Genomic DNA, 18,466 nt, shown 5'->3' with positions numbered 1-18,466 from the left:
GGCCCTTCTGGATTCAGTTTCGCCCCCTGCCCGGGAGCCAGATTCTGATCAGCGCTCCATAGCGGGAGGTGTCAGATCTGCAGCCCGGCCTGGCGCCTTGGCTACCCTGGGGACCTTGCCGCGTGAATAAGGAGGGAGCGGCACTCTGGGCATCATCGAGGGGTCCCAGCCCAGCTGGGCCCGGCAGGAGCCCCAGCCTGTCGTGGTACCTCCTCCCTGCCTTCACCTCCAGCCCCCGTCACTACCCACCATCCACACGAGTAGGCCCAGCAACTAATCCCCAGCTCTGATTTCCTGTCTGGCGGGTCAGCACGGGCTCTGGCCTCAGACAGTCATCAGGCCCAATCCTGGCGCCTCCACTTCCCAGCTGGGTGACCTCAGCCCAGCGACTTCCCTCTCTGAGCCTGGTTTCCTCATCTACAAAACGGAGGTGATTAACGGACCCACTCCCTAGGGGTGTTATGAGAATTCACTGAGTTAATATGAGTGAAAGGGCTTAGAGCGCCACCAGGTCTGTACATCTTAAATATAATAAATAATGTAAAAACATTCAATAGAATTTTATTAGTGTTAAGTCAATAAAATGTTAAAGATACTTAAGAATAGATGCATTGAAAAGGAATGTGTGGGGCCTGGCATACAGCAAGACCCTCCCCCCTCCATCCAGAACCTGGCCATGACCTGGTCTAGGCTGTGTGATTTCCAGGGATAAGCTCTCCTCACACCTCCCAGCCTGGGAGACTCAGCTGAGAGCAGAGCAGAGATGCATCCAGAGCCCAGGATCATGGGGAGCTGGAGCAAGCTTCTGCGAAAGCTTTGCTCTGTGACCTGGGGCCCTTTCTGCATTTTCTTTCTTTTTCAAATAAATTTATTTATTTATTTATTTTTGGCTGCATTGGGTCTTCGTTGCTGCGTGCGGGCTTTCTCTAGTTTCGGTGAGCAGGGGCTATTCTTCAATGCGGTGCGCAGGCTTCTCATTGCGGTGGCTTCTCTTGTGGAGCACGGGCTCTAGGCGCGCAGGCTTCAGTAGTTGTGGCACATGGGCTCAGTAGTTGTGGCTCACGGGCTTAGTTGCTCCACGGCATGTGGGATCTTCCCGGACCAGGGCTCGAACCCATGTCCCCTGCATTGGCAGGCAGATTCTTAACCACTGCGCCACCAGGGAAGTCCCTGCATTTTCTAACATAGGTGAAGATGTCAGAACTGGCTCTAGCCCCAGGTGATACCTTTATCAGGCCCCTCAGGGATGAGTGTGTGCTGGAGTGTAATTAAGGATCTGGCTGGGGGATGCTTTCTTAACACACAGATTTTGGGACTCTACGTTTGAAACTGTTCATCCATGAGCAGGACTTTCATCAGCGCCAGATCCTGATGACCTGAAAGCCTCTATCTCCTGCAGAGGTCTGGCTCCTGAGCTCCTCATATTAAGTAAACTCCTCTCATCTCCAGTGTGTCCCCCAGGCACCTCCCACTCACCACCCCAAACAACTCCAAACGGGCCTCCCATTCCAAGAACTCTGCCTCAGAAAATAACACAGCAGTCAGCCACGTTCCAGCCTCTCCACGTTACTCATTTACCAAATCCTTTAGATTCTCCTATTCAGTTAGCTCTGAAATGTGTCCATTTGTCTCCATCTCGAAATCTCCAGCATCAGGGACTTCCCTGGTACTCCAGTGGTTAAGACTCCATGCTCCCAATGCAGGGGGCCTGGGTTCAATCCCCGGCTGGGGAACTAAAATCCCACATACCGCAGCTAAGCCCTCGCGCCACAACTAGAGAAGCCCGCGTGCCGCAATGAAGACCCAGTGCGGCCAAAATAAAATGAGTTAATTAAAAACAAAGTCTCTGTCACCTCTGGTATGAGTAATTGGCCACCTTGTTCACTCTCACTCCCTGCTGTCCATTCTCTGTCCTGCGGCCAGAGCGACTTTTGAAAACGCAAACCTGATCACGTCACTCCCCTGTTTAAAATCTTTAGTGGCTCCCCATGCCTCTCAGGAAAAAGTCCAAGGTTCTCAGCATGTCCACAAGTCCCCACAGGCCGGTGAGACCCAGCCCCCACCCCATTCTCCATCCTTGGCTTCTCTCCACCCTCCAGTGTGCCTCCTCCTTTCTGCCTCAGGGGCTTTGCACTTATTGTTCCCTTCCACTCCTCTTACCCCAGCTTCACTGGCGATGCCCTCATAGCCCTTACCAAGCGGTTAAAGTATCATTTCCTTCGAGAAACATTCCCCGAATGCCCTATCATTTACCCTCATGCCACTTGCTGTTCCTTTACATTTATCACAACCATGATTAAAAAATTATTTGCATGATTACTTTCTTAGTCTCCATTTCTCTTGCTAGACTACAAGCCCATGAACCAGGAACTGTGTCTGTTCTATTTGTCACTGTTTCCCCAATATCTAGCATAATGCCTGGCACATTTTAAGCACCGATTCAATATATGTGAACACATGAGCTGGCCCAGGGTCTCAACTGGGAAGTGGTGGGACTGAGACTAGAACTCAGACCTGTCTGAATCCAAGCTTCTCCTCCTGTTCCAGGCTTGCCATCTCCCCACCCATCGGGAGAAGGTCATTTGCATGGGAGATGGACTCAAAGGGATTTCAGGCAACTGCTCCCTGAACTTGGGGGTGAGGGTAGGGGAGCTGTTTTTGGAGGTATCAGGACAGGTAGAAAAGAATCTCCCAGGTTGACTTTTCTGGTCGGGAAGGAGGAAGAAAGGAAACGAATGTGTATCGAATTAGCCACATGTGACTTGGGCTAAGCAGGGCCAGATGCCCTGGGTGAGAAGACTTGTTGCCCCACTTTACCCATTAGGAGAGTGAAACCAGAGCAGTCAATGACCCAAGGTCACACAGCGGGTAAATGGCAAACCTAGGACTGGAACTCTGGTCTGCTTGGCTCCAAAGCTGAACAGCAACTCCCTTATATTGGCCACCTCTTAGAGGCTAATGCCTGCATGGAGATGGCGGCCAGGCTCAAGGGGAGCCTCAAGTCTCACTGAGAATGACGCAGAGCCATGAGGGGGTCAAGGCTGCAGCGCCCTTGGAGATTCACAGTCCCGTGCTTCTCAGAGCTCTGGGTTTACTTGGACCAGGGCTTAGCCTGAAACCTCATCCATCACAAAGTGAGAAAATGCCTCCCCTTTTACTCCTTCAGTACCTTCAAGGAGAAAGTCTCCAGTGGATGTGTGTATCTTTAATGGCTAACACCTACCAATCTCCCTTTTTAACAGAGAGACAGCAGGGCTCAGGCTCAGAACCTTTAGCTGACAACACTCTCTAGTTAGAATTTAGTGACATTTCTGGGTTGTTTTTTTTTTCCTCTTTTATTCTTTCCTTTGAACCTTCTATATAAAGGATATGATTCTAGTTTTCTATTTGTGGTGGTGATGTAAAGTTTTGTTTTAATATAAGTGAAAAAATGCGTATTGATTTAATGGACAGTACGGTAAGTAATAGGTTATATGAGGCTTGGCAAAAAAATCATAAGAGCAGGAGGAGAATAACTGGCATTTGGGAAGCATTAACATGGTCCCACCACCTCATTGTACAGACTGGGAAAACTGAGGCTCTGACCACAAGGAAGGTCAGTGTCTGAGTTCAGCTGCAAGTTAGTGGCCCAGCCAGGCACCCCCATCACAGACACCCCTGTCCCAAACCACCACTCAGGAAAGCCTGCCTACCTGATGCCTTGCTCTGTGGGCCTCCTCAGGGTGAAAGCAGTTTTGACAGCATCTCTGGGCAAGCACATTAGCTTCAAAGTGGTCACAGGGGGCATTCCCAGCCAACCCCTCCATATCAGTTGAATCAGGCCAGGGCAGCTCCTGCAATCCGATGGCGGGGCCTGGGAAGAATTAGGGGTCGGGGGGAGGCAAAGACCAGCTGACTGGCTGGCAGCCCACCCGGACTCCAGCCCCAGCTTGCCCCCAGACCGCCAAGGACCAAGGAAATGAGGTTATCCATCAATTCTTTCACCTGTTCACTTATTCACTCAACAAACACTCATTAAGCACCTCCTAAGCACCAGGCACTCTGCCAAACATTTGACATGTGATTTCTAGTCATTACTGCAGTGTTGCTCAAAGTGTATTTTGAGGACCCTGCATTAGACTCAGCTGAGCTGCTCATAAAATGCATATCCCCAGTTCCTTCCCTGATCCACCCAGCCAGAATCTCTGGAGGTGAGGCACTTATACAAGGCATTTATACAATGCATTTTATACATGTCTCCTAGGCGATTCCAATGCACCCCAAAGTTTGAGTACCCTTGCCTTACAGTTATCCTGCACTGTAGATAAAATTAATGATAATTTCAGATGAGGCAACTAAGTCTCACAGAGATTCCATAACTTGTTCAAAGGCCCAGTGGCTGAACTGGATTCAAACCCAGTCTTTGTGCCTCCCCATCCTCTCAGAGGTGGGCGTGAGGGACACTGGATCACACAGGTCCCTCGGGAAACCCTGAGAGTGAGGCAAGTGGCCAGCCAGGTATTTTCAGAACTGAGAACAAAATCATGGATGAAAGTGAACAACATAAGGTCACTCTGCAAGTCTGGAAGAGCTCAGCCAAAGAGAACCCCTGGTGTGCTGAGCACAGGGCTCTTCCTCTGGGTGCCACTGAGGGCTCCAACCCCATGCCCTGGCGGGGCGGGGGAGCCCCGTCAGAAGAGTGACTTGAAGATGCTCTCCTCACCCCAGCAAGCGGGGTGGGGTGAGAGGAATCCATATCCCCAAACACACATGCACCTTACTGTGACCCCAGGTCGTCTGCTCATACCTGTCGAGTTTCCTCCAAAGCATCGCAGGGGATCTGGCCTTAGTTGCCAATCTTGGCGGAGAGCTGGGGAATTTCACATCCTCCCCTGGGGCAACCAGGGAGAAGATTCCTGGCTCCTTCACCATCAAACCTGAGGAAGTGGCAGGGCACGGTGGAGGTTGGGGGCACCACTGGCACTTCAGTGGCCCCGGGGTCTCCAATTCTCCCCGAGCTGTTATCTCCCTACGTCGTTCCCTGTTCCCAGTAGTGCAGAGAGTAGGTATCCGTCCTGCCCAGCCTGGGCGGTTCCTTCCCAATCCCGCCACATAAAGGAGCAACGCCTCGGACTGAGAAAGCAGCTTTAATCCCCTGTGGGCGGGTGTGGGGTGCTCTTATACACATGCCCCTCACTGCTCCCGCTTCCCCCTCCCACCCCCAACCAATTGGCAGAATCCTTCTCTAAAATGCACTTTAGGTGTGGATATAACAATGAAAAACCTTCAGCGGACATGCATGCCCCACCCGGGGAATGGACCCCTGGACCTCCCTCCATCCAGCTAGTCAGACAGTCCCTCCTCGTGTCCCTCAGCCCTCTACCTTTTCCCACTAGCCTTTCCTCCCTCTCAACCTTTCCGCTCGCGGTACTAACCTCGGCTCGGGTTTCCACACACAAGGGGGTGCTGGGGTGAGGTGCCAGGGGTCACAGCCTTTCTATTTTAACAATGAATCAGAACGTTGCCTGGAAGGTGGACGAAGACCACGCCCCTGCCGCTCTCGCATAGGCTTTTTCTAGGTGCTTCATTTACATGAAGACCTTGGGATTGGACAACCCGAGGACAAGGGGCGGGGCGGAGGCGGGCGGCGCCCAGAAGCCTCAGAGTGCCAGACCCGCTGCACGCTCAGCCCGAGCAGCAGTGGCAGGGTTCCCAGGGGGTTCTTGAAAGGGCTGGCACTGGCGGTTCTGGCTCTTTTTAATCTCTTTCCCTTCGGTTCGTTCCCGCCACAGTCTCCTAGGCTGGCTTTGGCTCTGCGTCTCAATTTTCTTATCTGTAAAATGGAGGTGGCAGTAGTACCTGTGAGGATGAAATGAAATGCCCAGGGGTTTTCGACCATTTGCACATCCATTTGCACACTTCCACTGATGTGGAGCTCACTCACAAAATGCAAAGCTCCCCCTTTTTAAAAAATATGCCTTCTTTTCTAAGCTAACATTCTGCACTATGCCAGCTTCTATTCCAAAATCTTTACGTCTATGAGGACGTAGTAATCTGAAGGATTAAGTACCAAGATCCTCATTTCCCAGCAACCAGGATCAGAGAAATGAACAAATTCGCCAGTGTCACCCAGCTAGTAAGTGGCAGAGCCAAGACTAAAACCCTGGTGTGTCTGGACTCCACTGGCCAATACAGAGCATCTTCATTCACTAGTTCAGACATTCACAGGTACCTGGTACATGCCAGGCCTGTGCTGGAAACCAGGGATATGGTAACATGAATAAAACGTGGCTCCTTCTGAGAGGGGGAGCCCACTGACCAGGGGGGAGAGACAGACCCCTGAACAGGTCATCCTGGCACAGGACGGAGTGGATGAAAGCACACCTTCATAACAAGGATAATGATCTTTCTGTTCAGTCCCAATTACTGTAAGCAATACAGGGAGCAGCGAGGCTCTAGCACTTGTAGTGAGGCCATGGGATCCTGAGACAGTTACTTGACCTCTCTGAGTCAGGGGGTGGGTGGGTGCTTGGTTTGAGTTTGAAACTCTGGGTATGGCCCCAGCTCTCTAGCCCCCACCAACCAGTAAAATCTGGGGCCAACTCAGCGTGGCACTCCTGACACTTCAATTCATTCAATACTTACAGAGCCCCTACTTTGTCTGTTGTGTGTGCTGAGGACACATCAGTGAACAAAAGAGCGAACCTCCTATTTTTGTGGCACTTACATTCTAGTGGAGACAAACAGATCAGATCCCAAACAAGATAAAGAAGCAATACATGGAGTATGTCGGCTGGTGATAGGTGCTAAGGAGAAAAATAAAGGGGTCGGGGGGTTGGAAGTGGCTGGTGTGGGGAGAGCATTATTTTTTTTTTTTTGCGGTACGTGGGCCTCTCACCATTGTGGCCTCTCCCATTACGGAGCACAGGCTCCGGACGCTCAGGCTCAGCGGCCATGGCTCATGGACCCAGCCGCTCCGCGGCATGCGGGATCTTCCCGGACCGGGGCACAAACCCATGTGCCCTACATCGGCAGGCGGACTCAACCACTGCGCCACCAGGGAAGCCCAAGAGCATTACTTTTTAAATAAGGTGGTCAGGAAGTATTTACAGCTGGATCTCATATATATACACATATATATTTAGTCAATAAAACAATTCCAATGGCTCTATTTCTTACTTAACATTACAAAAAGCCAAAAATAAATTTAGAAAATGTTAAACATTAAAAAATAAATAAATAAGGTGGTCGGCGTTGGCGTCTCTGAGATGGCGACCTTTGAGCAAAAACCTGGAGAAGACGTGGCAGTGAGCCTGCAGGTCCTGGGAAAAGCATTTCAGGCTGAGGGGAAAGAAGCAGTGAGGCTGGAGGGGAAAGAATAAGGAGGTGAGGGGGAGAGTCAGTGGGTGGGATTGGTGGGCTGTCCTGAGTGCTCTCTGCAGCTCTGGAGCTACCTGGTTGCATTCCTCCAGGGCAGGGAAAACAGTTGCGGTGGGGGGATCGGGGTTGGGCAGCAGCCAGGGTCCTGAAGGGGGCCGGTGAGCCAAGGGTGTGTTGGGACGAGTGAAGGGGTCTGTTGGAGGGAGCACCCTCCTGTGGGGGACAGTGGTGCTTTCATCCCTGTGATGGGAAGGGCAGCTACAACCCCATTGTACAGATGGGAAACTCAAGACTCAAGCAAGTTGCCCAAAGCCACCCAGACCCTCGATGACAGTGCCTGGTCTGAAAACACACTCTTGAGTTCTGTGGGATGGCTCAGGGCATAATGGTGACAGCCAGGGCAGCGTCCCACTTGTCACCATTTAGCCCCAGCCTCCCATTCCCCTTTCTGCTCCCTGAAGAGTCTGTGCCTGCTCACCTCCACCCCTTGGCTCACGCCCTTCCCCTCGGCGCAGACATACCTCTTCAGAGATTTGGGGAAGCAGAACAGTAAGTGACAGTTCTAATCCCACTCTACCCCCCTGAGCCTCAGTTTCCTCACTGATCAAGCGGGAAGGGTCATCCCAGGCCTCAGGGCTCACAGGCCTGTTGGAGTGTCACATGGTCTGGGCAGGCAAGGCAGCGATGCAGGGGGCTGTGACCCAGTGGAGCAGGGGCTGGAAGGTATGAGTCTCTAAAGCAGTCGTCAGGGCTGGCTCCAGCCCAAAGCTACCTACCCTGTAAAGTGGTGATCCAAAGCCTGCAGAAGCTGAAGCTGGAAATCTGAACTTTTATATAAAACCTCAAAAAATTTTAAATATGGCTAAGTCAAATTGTTTTTAAACATTATGTGAGTCAAATCAAACTAATCCTCAGGACTTCTCTTTTATGCAGTGTCTCTGAAATGGTAAATCACAGATTTTCATCCTTTAGTTATGGCTTAAATGCCCACCCCCTCCAGGAAGCCCTCCCTGGCTTCCCCAGCCTTAAGTGAGGGCTCACTCTGCCGGGCTCCTGTGCAAGACTCCCGTTGTTCCTGGGGTGTCTTTCACATTGTCGGCCACGTGAGTGGCGCCCCCTGGAGGTAAGATCCTGGATCTCCGCCTCCCGTTTCTTTGGGTTTGTTCAGCTAGTCCGGCAGTGTTAATGTAGGTATCTAGGGTGTGACTTATTTCTTTGCGGAAGGACCCATGGCTTGGGTATATCTACCTTCTTGATCCTTCCCTGGAGATGTACATGTGCCCAGCCAGAGATGACTCTCAGCTTAAATCCCAGCTCCAACTGAGAGACAGTGAGCAGTTAGAACTCAGCTAAAACAGTGTCCTGGAGGACATCAGGGTAGGGTTGGGGGGCATCTCAATGTGCCTCACCTGCAAAATGGGCTTAATGGAATTCCCTACCCTGTGGGGTTATGGTGAGAACTCAGTGAGTTGAACCAGGTAAAGAGTGACTGGTATACAGTGAGTGCTCAGAAAATGTTATCATCTCTCCTCCTCTCTGTCCCTATAGAAACAGCTCAGGGACTGTAAGTCCCTGGAGGGCACGGACCACCCTGTCTTGCTCACCAGTGTATCCCCAGTGCTAACCACCCAATACTGGTGCTTTACTAAGCACTTCCCTACCGGTGCTCAGTAAACACTTGGTGAGAGAGCACGTGGTGCCTGCAGGAGAGGAGGGTCTACCCACCCCTCCCCTGGATTATTGCTGGAGGGTCTTGGAGCTTCCAGTCCCCCTGGTGCACCCTGACGCTGCCACCAGGGAGATTTCTCTCAAATGAATCCCTGACTCTGACTCTCCCCAGGCTCAACCCCCACTCCCACATCGGAGGCTCCCGCTGCCCCAAGATAAGGGTCCAGATCCTTAGCTCAGTATCTGAGGCCCTTAAGGGTCTGGTCCCTGCCGGCCTCTGCAGCTTTCTCCTCTCCTCTGACCACCCCTCCCCCACCTTTGCTCACCAAGGGCTCTCGGCCTGCCCATCCCCTCTCCCATCCACCTGGCCAAGCCATCTTCCAAGATTCCTTTCAATGTTGCCTCCTCTCTGTTCTGTGGCCCCTGGGCCTATACTTTATTGAACCGACCTCCAGGGTGATCTCTATGTGTCTGTCTCCCTCATGAGACCTGAGGATCATGTCTTATTATCTGTAACGGGGTAACTTCTGATGTAACTTAACCTGAGACTCAGTTTTCTTAACTGTCGAATGGAGCTAGTACCCACTTCACAGTGCTGTTGTTGAGTTAATGTCATCACTGGCACATTGGAGGTGCTTGGTAAATTTGTTTTCCATCCTCCTTCTTTTGGTTATTTGCCAATCATTATGGCTAAGGGGGAAGGGAGAGGGCAAAGCTCACTGGACAGGGAAGGTTTCAGCAAGGGCCCACGGGAGATGGTTGTGGCGATCAGGAGAAAAAACTAGATTCGGAAACTTGCAGACAGGAAACAATGGCACCAGGGCCAAGAAAATCTCAAAAAGATTATTTCAAGGGTTACGTGGGAACACCTGTGAGGAGGGGGAATGGGTCCAGTGTAATCCAGCCAGGACTGGCCAAAAACCTACAGCGATTCAGGTCTTGTTTCAAGAGCAGAAACACAGAAATGACCGACACAACTTCCCATTCAGAAAGCTCAGGGCCTGGCTGGGGGGAAAGAGGTAACCAGGTTATAATACGTTCAGTGTTTAAAAGAAAGAAACGCAAAGTATCCCGGGAGCCCAGATGGAGAAATGACTGATTGCCAGGTATCAGGGAAGGCTTCCCAGAGGAGGCAGCTCAGAGCCGAGGTGAGAAAGGCGGAGGGCAGAGTGCAAACACCTAAAGGGCTTCTCTGGCATCTGGAGGAGGCAGATATTTGCTCAGAACAGGACGGCTTTTCTTTTTTCTTTTTCTTTAATAACTATTTATTTGGCCGTGCCGGGTCTTAGTTGTGGCAAGTGGGATCTGTTAGTTTTGTTGCAGCATTCAGGATCTATTTCCCCGACCAGGGATCGAACCAGGCCTCCTGCATTGGGAGCACGGAGTCCTAACCACCACTGGACCAACAACGAAGTCCCAGGAGGGCTTTTCTAAGATGGACCTGCTCACAAAAGAGCAGGCAGTGAGCCCTCCAAGCTCAGGATGAATTGGGAACCCCTCCCCAGAGTCCTCCACACAGCTAAAGGGAGGGCAACAGCTCAAGTCTAGGGAACATCAAGGTCAAGGGGTTTTTGGAGAGGAAGGAAGCTGAGGCTTAACATCAAATCCCTCCCCTCCTCAGCTTCAGGCGCTGGCGGGCAGCTCCACCCGGCCTGCTCACCTCAGCCCCCGGGGGAGAATCAGGCCACCCCAAAATGGATCCTACTAGGAGAGTTCTTTCCTCTACTGAGCAGAGGCCTGGCTCCCAGTAACCATGGCCATTGCTCCTTGTTTTACTAGCATAGGCCTGACCCATCTGGGAAGTTCAGTGCGGTAACAGGAACATCTGGATGAGTGTCTGCTATGGCTTTAGTTCCACAGTTGGATCCCCTCTGGACAGCCCTTTACATATTTGGCTCCTGTGTGAGAATCTGCTGCTTGCACCCCAATACCAATTCTCCCGTTAGTAACGCAATCCCCAATTCTTAGTGGGTACACGGTTTTCCAGAACAGACCACGGACCCCAGCCTTCCCTGCAACTGGGAGCTCCCTCTTCCTCCTGCCCTAAGCCTTTGCCTCCTGTCTAATAGCACAAGCATCAAGTGTTCCTAAAAGGAGGGCCCTGACCTTCATCCCTTCCTCCTTCCTGCAGCTGAGGGGCAGATATGATGACTGAAGCTCAGGCAGCCATCTTGGACCACGAGGTGGAACCCATGTGTTGAAAATGGCACAAAACAAAAAGCTAAAAGCCTGCCATCTCCACTCCAGGCTAGCTACCTTCCATCTTTGTTAACCTGAGAATTCCTCGCTTACATAAGCCAGTTATTTTAAAATCTTGTTTCATATTACATGTAGCTAAATCTAATCTTTCCTGATTAACCTCCTAGAGGTCCCAAACCACAGGGCCCACAGGATGGGGAGTGACAGGAAGAATCCAGGTAGAACATGGAGAGAAAAGACAAGTTCTCCAGAGAGTTCTGACTCTATCACTTTCAATCTTAGGACTGGCAAAAATTACCATGATTCAATTTCCTTGGTCTGCTGGTTTCCGAGGGCACACGTGGGAGAAAGTGGATGAGAACTTAATACTAGTAAACATTACAAATGTAGGTGTAAGTTGTAAAACATCCTATGTCATTGGGGGTGGAGGAGAGCCCGGCATGGTGTCTCAGCGGCAGCCACGCACACACGGAAGACAAACCTGGGAAAGTCAGCCGTGGGAAGAGGTTCATGCACGTGGTCTCCCTTCAGCCTCCAGGCAGGCCTGCGAGATAGGTGTCTTATGACATCTCACACGTGGGGAAACAGTCCCAGTGAAGTCAGCAGTGAGGAGCTCACACAGTGGGCCAGCGGCTGAGCCAGGACTCAAACCCCAGCCCGGCTGTGTGTGCGAATTCCCCGGGCTCATCTCTGCTCCTGATCACAAGGGGCTGTGAGGGAGAGACTCACTGCCCCGGGGCAAGTACCAGAACCACCTGGACAGCTTGTACAAGCTCTGCCCTCTGCCCTGGATAGAGGCAGCCGAATGGGGCAAGTCGCCCCACCCCAAGCACGGGGAGGACAACAGGAAGGCAGCAGGGAGAGCAGGTGGAAGGAGCCAAGAAACCAGGTGACCGGGCCTCCCAGCCACAAGCCCTGAGCTTCACATTCCCATGGCCAGGTGTGGCCTTCAGACCCGCAGCAGCCAGCACCAGACGGCGGGCTGATGGTGACAGGGGAGAACGCCTGCCCAGTGCAGGGCCAGGGCTGCTCCTGGCAGCCCCGCCACGGGGTGAGTGGAGGGGAAGGCCGGCTCTGCGGACACCCGATCCCTGCTCCCCTCCTCCAGGAGCCCCCACGCCCCACGGCTGAGCAGAACCTGCGCTCCCCTCACACACACTCACTAGTCCATCAGCCGCACAGGGACCTAGAGCTCATGTGTCTCGCCTTTGCAGTCCTAGTGTCAGGGCCCGACACAGCTCCACTAATCAGGGTGCAACCTGAAATTCCTGTGCCCTGGCCCAGAGTCACAGGAACCAGTCAGCGCAAGTGGGGTCTGACAGTCTCCAGAACAGATGCTCCAGCTGTCCTCACCGGCACCACATCCACCTGAGGCAGCTAGACCTGGATTCTGCCACCAGCCCAGCTCGGTCAGGAGAAGAGCGGGGAGTGTGAGTGACGTGGGTCACTAACAGGCTGGTTTCCATCGGCTCTGAAGCCGCACCTGAAGGTCTCCCTGGAAGAAGTGTGAAAAAGCAGCAGGCCTCACCGAGCACCAGCCGGCCTCATGAGGGGCCTGCTCTGAAAGGGCCAGGCTTTCAGGCGAGTGGAGGTGTATTTTCTTTACAAGGGACTAATTGCTCCTTCTTTGTGGGGCTCTGTCTGGGAGCTGCTGGAAGCCTGGGGCAGCTGCCCAAGTTTGGGGGGGTGAGGAATACTCCGGGACTTCCCCGTCTCCACCCCTTCAACGTCAGCTAAGGAGGCCAACAGGGCCAAGGAGAAGGAAGAGGCAAAAGGTCCCAGCCAGGAAAAGGCAGAGCCCAGCTCTGCTCAGCCACCGGCCCGGGTCCCAGAGCCGCAGGGAGGCCCTGGCCTCTAGCAGTGGTGGCGCCAGCCTTCACCCGGGTTGGGGGCCCGGGCCTAGCGCTAGCGTTTCGTGCCCACAGGGAGGACTGCTGGACAGTGAGGATGACCCACACCCCAGCAGCTCCCTCCACCCCAAATGCCTACCCTTGGCATGCGGCATGGGGGCCAGGGACAAACCGTCCACACGTGCGCTTACTTTCACAAATGTAATCAAGGTTCGGTGGGGTATACATTTGGGAAGATGCCCCAAATGTGGCCCTGGAGGCTCCCCCTGGCGGAGGCCAGCTCTCAGCCACCTGTGTTGGCTGGAGTCTAAGCCCCAGGCCGGAGAGGTGCTGGCCTCCCAAGTTTGGGCTGGGGAGTCAGCGCCTGGGTGCAGGCTGGCTTACGGGACAGCCAAGCTGGGACAGGACAGGTCCTTGCAGCCGAGGCTGGGGCACGGCCTGGGTCTCAGGGCTCACTCCCCGCTGTGCCGGGCTTGGCCTGTTAGCCGGCGGCGCTGGGTCTTACTGGTACGAGTGGCGCTTGGGGGCTTCTTGGTGGAGTCCTGGGCCCGGCTGGGATGTTTCCTCTTGACCTTCTTGCGCCTGTGCGCGTGCAGCGAGGCCGTGAGAGAGGAGATCCTGTGGGAGGGCGGAAGGCTGGTGAGGCTCGGGCCTCAGTCTACCCTGGGGAACAAGGTGCGGGTGGAAGTTTGGGCAGGGGGGTGACTGATGGCCCAGCTCACGGAGGGGAAATCAGGACAGGCCATGAACGCCATTCCAAAGGCAGCACGCTCTGTCCCCAGAGGGCCTGCCAGCTCCTCAGCTCACAGCAAGAATGGCCCTTACCCCAGGCACTAGGGGTACCCAGGGTCAGACATTCTCAGGGGATGGAGGTGGGGGGCAGTGAGGGAGACCACTTGACAAGCAGAGCAGAGAGCTGCCCAGGGCCCCACACGTGCCCCACACCACCCACCACAGGCGCCCTCACAACGCCAGCCATAGCAGCAGGCTCACAGGGGAGGACAGGCCAGGGCTCACCGCTGGGACAGCAGAGGGTCTCTGGACTTCCTGCGTAAGGCTCTGGTCGGCTTCTCTGCGGATGACGCCCCCTCCTCAGACCTGTGCCCGGCCCCTTGCTAAAGAAGCACAGGAGAAGGACTGTCACAGGGAGCGGTGGATCGAGGGGCCTGGGCACCCTGAGTAGTTGCGGCTCTGTCGCGCGGGGGCATGACCTGCCGCCTCCCTCACCTGGGTCGGGGCTCAGAGAAGGCCGTGGGCAGAAAGGCCACGTGTGCCCTAAAGCAGGGATGACACGGGCAGAGCTGGATTCCAAAGTTCTCCACCACCACAGCCTACAGTGGACACACTCGAACACTCACAAATGAACGAACTCTAAGACGGAGCCGAGACTGGTCTTCGCATCAGACCTTACAGAAGAATGAGCACCAAATACAAGGTGAGTGTGAGCTCAGAAAGGATGTGATAAAGGGGTGGCCCTCGAACTTAAGGACACCGTAACCCATGCTCGGGGCTGTGGTTTACCTGGTGACTGTACGTGCACACGCATATAAACCCCTACGCGACCCAAACACAAGTTTAACTGAAACAAACGTTTCATAAGACAGCACTTGCTGTGATGCTTTCTGATATTTTCAATGATATTGTGTTCCTTTTCTTTAAAAAAAAAAAATGCTGGTTGGAACTTGCTGTGACTCCCACCCCACAGATCAGGCCACAGAGACATACCGCACAGTGAGTGATCACTACCAACTGCTCTCTCGCGTGCTTCTAGTGGATCCACCACTTTTATGCTCCACAGCGACCCCACGAGGCAGCTGCTATCATCAGGGACCCCAAGGTAGTGGTGAAGAGAAGCAGACAAGGCAGAGAGACCTGCCCAGGTTCCCACAGCCACTAGTGGTGGAGCCGGCCCCTGAAGCCCCAGGCTCAGGGCTTTTGTCCAGGCCCTGGAGGGTGCCCCAGAGGAAAGAGCCCCTCACACTGGAATCCCATGACATGGACCCGCACTTAGTGAGCCCCTGGCCAGCTAGGTTGCCCCTGTGTCCCCTCTTCCCTGGGGCCGCGAGGGAGACCCACCTCAGGCGGGGGCAGTCCGAGCAGCCGGGCCGCTGAGAAGTCCAGGTTGCTGATGGTGGTCACGGTGACCGTGTGGTTGAGGTGGTCGTACTGCACCGGCTCTGTCTTTGCTGTCACCAGCCGGTCCAGTTCGTCTGCCTCCTCTGTGCGAGTGGGCACAGAGCCAGGCCTCAGCCCCAGGGCACAAGTAAGCAGGCTCCAGCCACCGCCCCCTGCCCCCAGCCCTGGAGTGCAGTGGCCCCCCTGCTCTATCGGAGGGCATCCAGGAAGCCCCCAGCTCCAGAGCCTGGCCTGCAAATGCTGTAAATGACCCCCAACTCTTCCCTTCACGCTCCAGGGAGACCTCAGACCCCCTGGTCCCCACCAGGACAAAGTTGGAGCCACACCAGGAGCTGCTGCTTCCCCTACCCCTCCACCCCCAGTCCCTCCAGGCCTCAGAAGCTGGCCTTTCTGCTCATGATCAGTTTACCAAGAGGTTTGGATCTCCTCCTGGTCTCTGATCCACTGACGTTTAGAGACAGCTGAGGACTACCCCTGGCTGCCAGGTCACCACCAAGATCCCTAAAGCAAGGGACGTCAGCTTCTGTGCAGCCCTCACACCCCTCCCCTCCCACCCACCAAGGCATAAATAAACTCAGCCTGTTGGCTATTCTCCAGGACAGGCCAAGGATGGGATTACCCAGCGCCTCCTCTCTCTCTGCCAGCATCTTCAAGTATTCCTGGTGGCGCTGAAACCAAAGGGAAGGGAAGATGGTGAGTATGGCCTCTCAGCCCAACCTCAGGCAGAGGCGCTGCTCACCTCCAGGGTGAGTAAGACCACGGCTTGAACAGAAAGGCCAGGAGATCTCACCCTAAACCTTCCCCAGACCTGGGCCCACGGTGTCTCTATCTGTATAAACTGCTCCCCAGGCCTGCCCACACCTCCCCTCATCCCTGCAGGTGCCCCTTTTCGGGCCATCGAGGCTGCAAGTCCCCTGGAAGTCAGAGACACTCTCCTGCCCTCTCCCTCTGCACCTCCTCCCGGAGCTTCTTCTGCTCCTCCTTGAGCCGCTTCTTGATCTCCTCAATGGCTGCCTTCTTCCGCTCCACCTTCCGCTTGTGGAAGCCTGTCAGGTACTCCCTACAGCAGAGGGGCAAGAAAGAAAGTCAGGATACAAGGAAAGAAGAGCTTGCTCCAGAAAGAGAGAAAAAAAAAAAAAGAAAACCTAATACTGCACTCACCATGTGCCAAGCACCATTCCAAAAATGTACGTTAACTCATGTAATCCTCACAGCAACCTGCGTAGTAGGTACACAACCCCATTTTACAGATGGGAGACACTGAGGCACAGAGAGGCAAGGTTACTTGCCCAAGGTCACAGAGAGTGTAAGATAGAGAAAGAGAGGGAGATGCTGCCTCTCTCCACTCACTACCCTCCAGGGCTCTCAGCTGCCAGCAACAGGGCCAGGTGGTGGGCACAGGCTGAGGGCCTCTGAACCTAGAACAGGTGAGGGTCCCTTCTTCTCTGGCAAACTCCATTACTCAGTGAATTAAGCCACTTCTAGTGGGGCTTTCAAGGCCACCCTCACCCAGACCTCCACGAACTCTCCATTGGACCAACCCCCCATTTGCCCAGGACCCCGCCCTGGACTCATCTGTAAGTTGTGCTGATGCCACCCTGAGTTTCTTTTTATTATTTATTTATTTAATAAATAAATAATATTTATGTATTATTTTTGGCTGCTTCATTGCTGCGCGCGGGCTTTCTCTAGTTGCGGCGAGTGGGGGCTACTTTGTTGCGGTGCATGGGCTTCTCATTGCAGTGGCTTCTCTCGTTGCGCAGCATGGGCTCTAGGCGCATGGGCTTCAGTAGTTGTGGCACGCAGGCTCAGTAGTTGTGGCCTGCGGACTCCACAGCGCAGGCTCAGTGGTTGTGGCTCAACGGGCTTAGTTGCTCCGCGGCATGTGGGATCTTCGCGGACCGGGGCTCGAACCCATGTCCTCTGTATTGGCAGGCGGATTCTTAACCACTGCGCCACCAGGGAAGTCCCACCCTGAGTTTCTTGATGCTTCTTCAGCATTTCCCTCCCTCCCCCTATCTGATCTCGGCCCCTCTCATCTCTCTAGAGCCTGCTGCACCATTCCCGTCTGTTCCGGGGCCCAACGCTAGGCTTTTCGCTGACCCACTACCATATACCCAGGTGGCACTCTGAGTGGGGGACATGTGATGGGCCGGACGCTAAGGCTTAGGGGTCCGACTCAGGGATCCCGAGGCCTGGCGCGCACACCCCGAAGGAGCTTAGTAATCGCCTGGCGAATAAATGAATTTAAGCCACTCGTTTCATTCACTCATCGTTCATCAAAAACAGCTGAGTCTGCTGCGTGCGGGGCCGCCGGGCTGGGCTAGGGAGGTCGAAGCCACCGCTCGGAGACCCGAGCTCCCCGCTCTCGGGCGGCGCGTACAGCAGCGTTAGGCTGGTTGGGGAGCCGAAAAGAGAAGTAAGGGCGGGCCGGACGATTCCATTCCTCTGGGCTGGGGGCCCAGTGCGCCCGCTTCTTTCCGCGGGAGCTTCGCACCACGCCCAGAGGGCGGGACCGGAAGGGCCCTCCGCGTGAGCGTGTGCCGGCGGACCTAGCCTTATCCTTGCCCGGCGGCCCGAAGAGGATACGATCCAGCCTTGACACTCACCGCCGCTTCTCCTCGTCGAAGCTCAAAATGAGCCGCGGCCGCCGGCCGTCGCCATCTCGCCTCTTCTTCTTGTTGCGGCCCATAGCGGTGAGGCCTCGGCGGCGCCGCTCCCTCTCACCTGACACTTCCGGTGTAGCGTTTCCAGCCTCCCGGAAGTGCCCGCAGAGACGCCCCGCAGTTCCGCTCGCCAGGCCCCGCCTTTTAAAGGGGCCGCCCAGCCCGTCTCCCTGTCCCTCTCTTCTGCCTGTAACAGACAAGATTCCTGCCCTTCCCCAACCCACCCCCGCGACTCCCAGCCCCGCTCCCTCTCTTAGACTAACAAAGGTGAGAGCAAGACCCAGAGGTCCCAGCGCCTAGCACGGTGCCTTGCACACAGTAGGTGCTGAATACAGAGTTATTAGTGAATGGCCCAAGATTGCTGATCCTTCTTTTGATTTGGATGTCAACTCCGTGGTGGTCTCCAAGAGCACGTTTCTGGAGCCAAACTACCTGGATTAGAATCCTGGTACCCCAGTTACAGCTGTATGGTCCTGGACCAGTTGCCTTCGATGTGTCTCAGTCACCCTGTTTGTAAAAGAGGACTAATCATAGTGACTTGGTAGGTATTGTAAGGCAGTGGTTTCCAAACGTTGGCGTGCATCAGAA

The 18,466-nt window shown here is 54.3% G+C and overlaps 2 protein-coding genes across 3 annotated transcripts in view; both read right to left on the bottom strand.

Annotated features, from left to right (window-relative positions):
* The window catches only part of TRIOBP (TRIO and F-actin binding protein), a 57,213-nt gene extending 52,314 nt beyond the window's left edge, over nucleotides 1–4,899 (bottom strand). Inside the window, exons 1-2 of the mRNA XM_089921295.1 lie at nucleotides 4,787–4,899; nucleotides 3,693–3,853 (exon numbers count right to left, since the gene is read on the bottom strand). Of these exons, the coding sequence (XP_089777421.1) occupies nucleotides 3,693–3,806 (114 nt within the window). The 5' untranslated portion in view covers nucleotides 3,807–3,853; nucleotides 4,787–4,899. The remainder of the gene's footprint in view (nucleotides 1–3,692; nucleotides 3,854–4,786) is intronic.
* Nucleotides 4,900–13,528: 8,629 nt separating this feature from the next.
* Nucleotides 13,529–17,980, bottom strand: NOL12 (nucleolar protein 12). 2 transcript variants are annotated; one of them, XM_022597119.2, is made up of 6 exons: nucleotides 17,822–17,980; nucleotides 16,167–16,272; nucleotides 15,832–15,880; nucleotides 15,153–15,295; nucleotides 14,094–14,191; nucleotides 13,529–13,694 (listed from the first exon to the last, which is right to left on the bottom strand). In XM_022597119.2, the coding sequence occupies exons 1-6, from the start codon at nucleotides 17,902–17,904 to the stop codon at nucleotides 13,529–13,531; spliced, it is 645 nt and encodes a 214-aa protein (XP_022452827.1). In that variant the 5' UTR covers nucleotides 17,905–17,980. The 2 variants fall into 2 exon arrangements, with proteins under 2 accessions (XP_022452827.1, XP_030616807.1); XM_030760947.2 differs by lacking the exon at nucleotides 17,822–17,980 and adding an exon at nucleotides 16,374–17,805.
* Between the last annotated feature and the right edge of the window lie 486 nt (nucleotides 17,981–18,466).

This window comes from Delphinapterus leucas, chromosome 11, assembly GCF_059928025.1.
Source record: "Delphinapterus leucas isolate spDelLeu-1000000601 "Yukka" chromosome 11, BTC_Dleu_Yukka2, whole genome shotgun sequence".
Taxonomy (NCBI): domain Eukaryota; kingdom Metazoa; phylum Chordata; class Mammalia; order Artiodactyla; family Monodontidae; genus Delphinapterus; species Delphinapterus leucas.
This window is presented reverse-complemented; position numbering and strand designations above follow the sequence as displayed.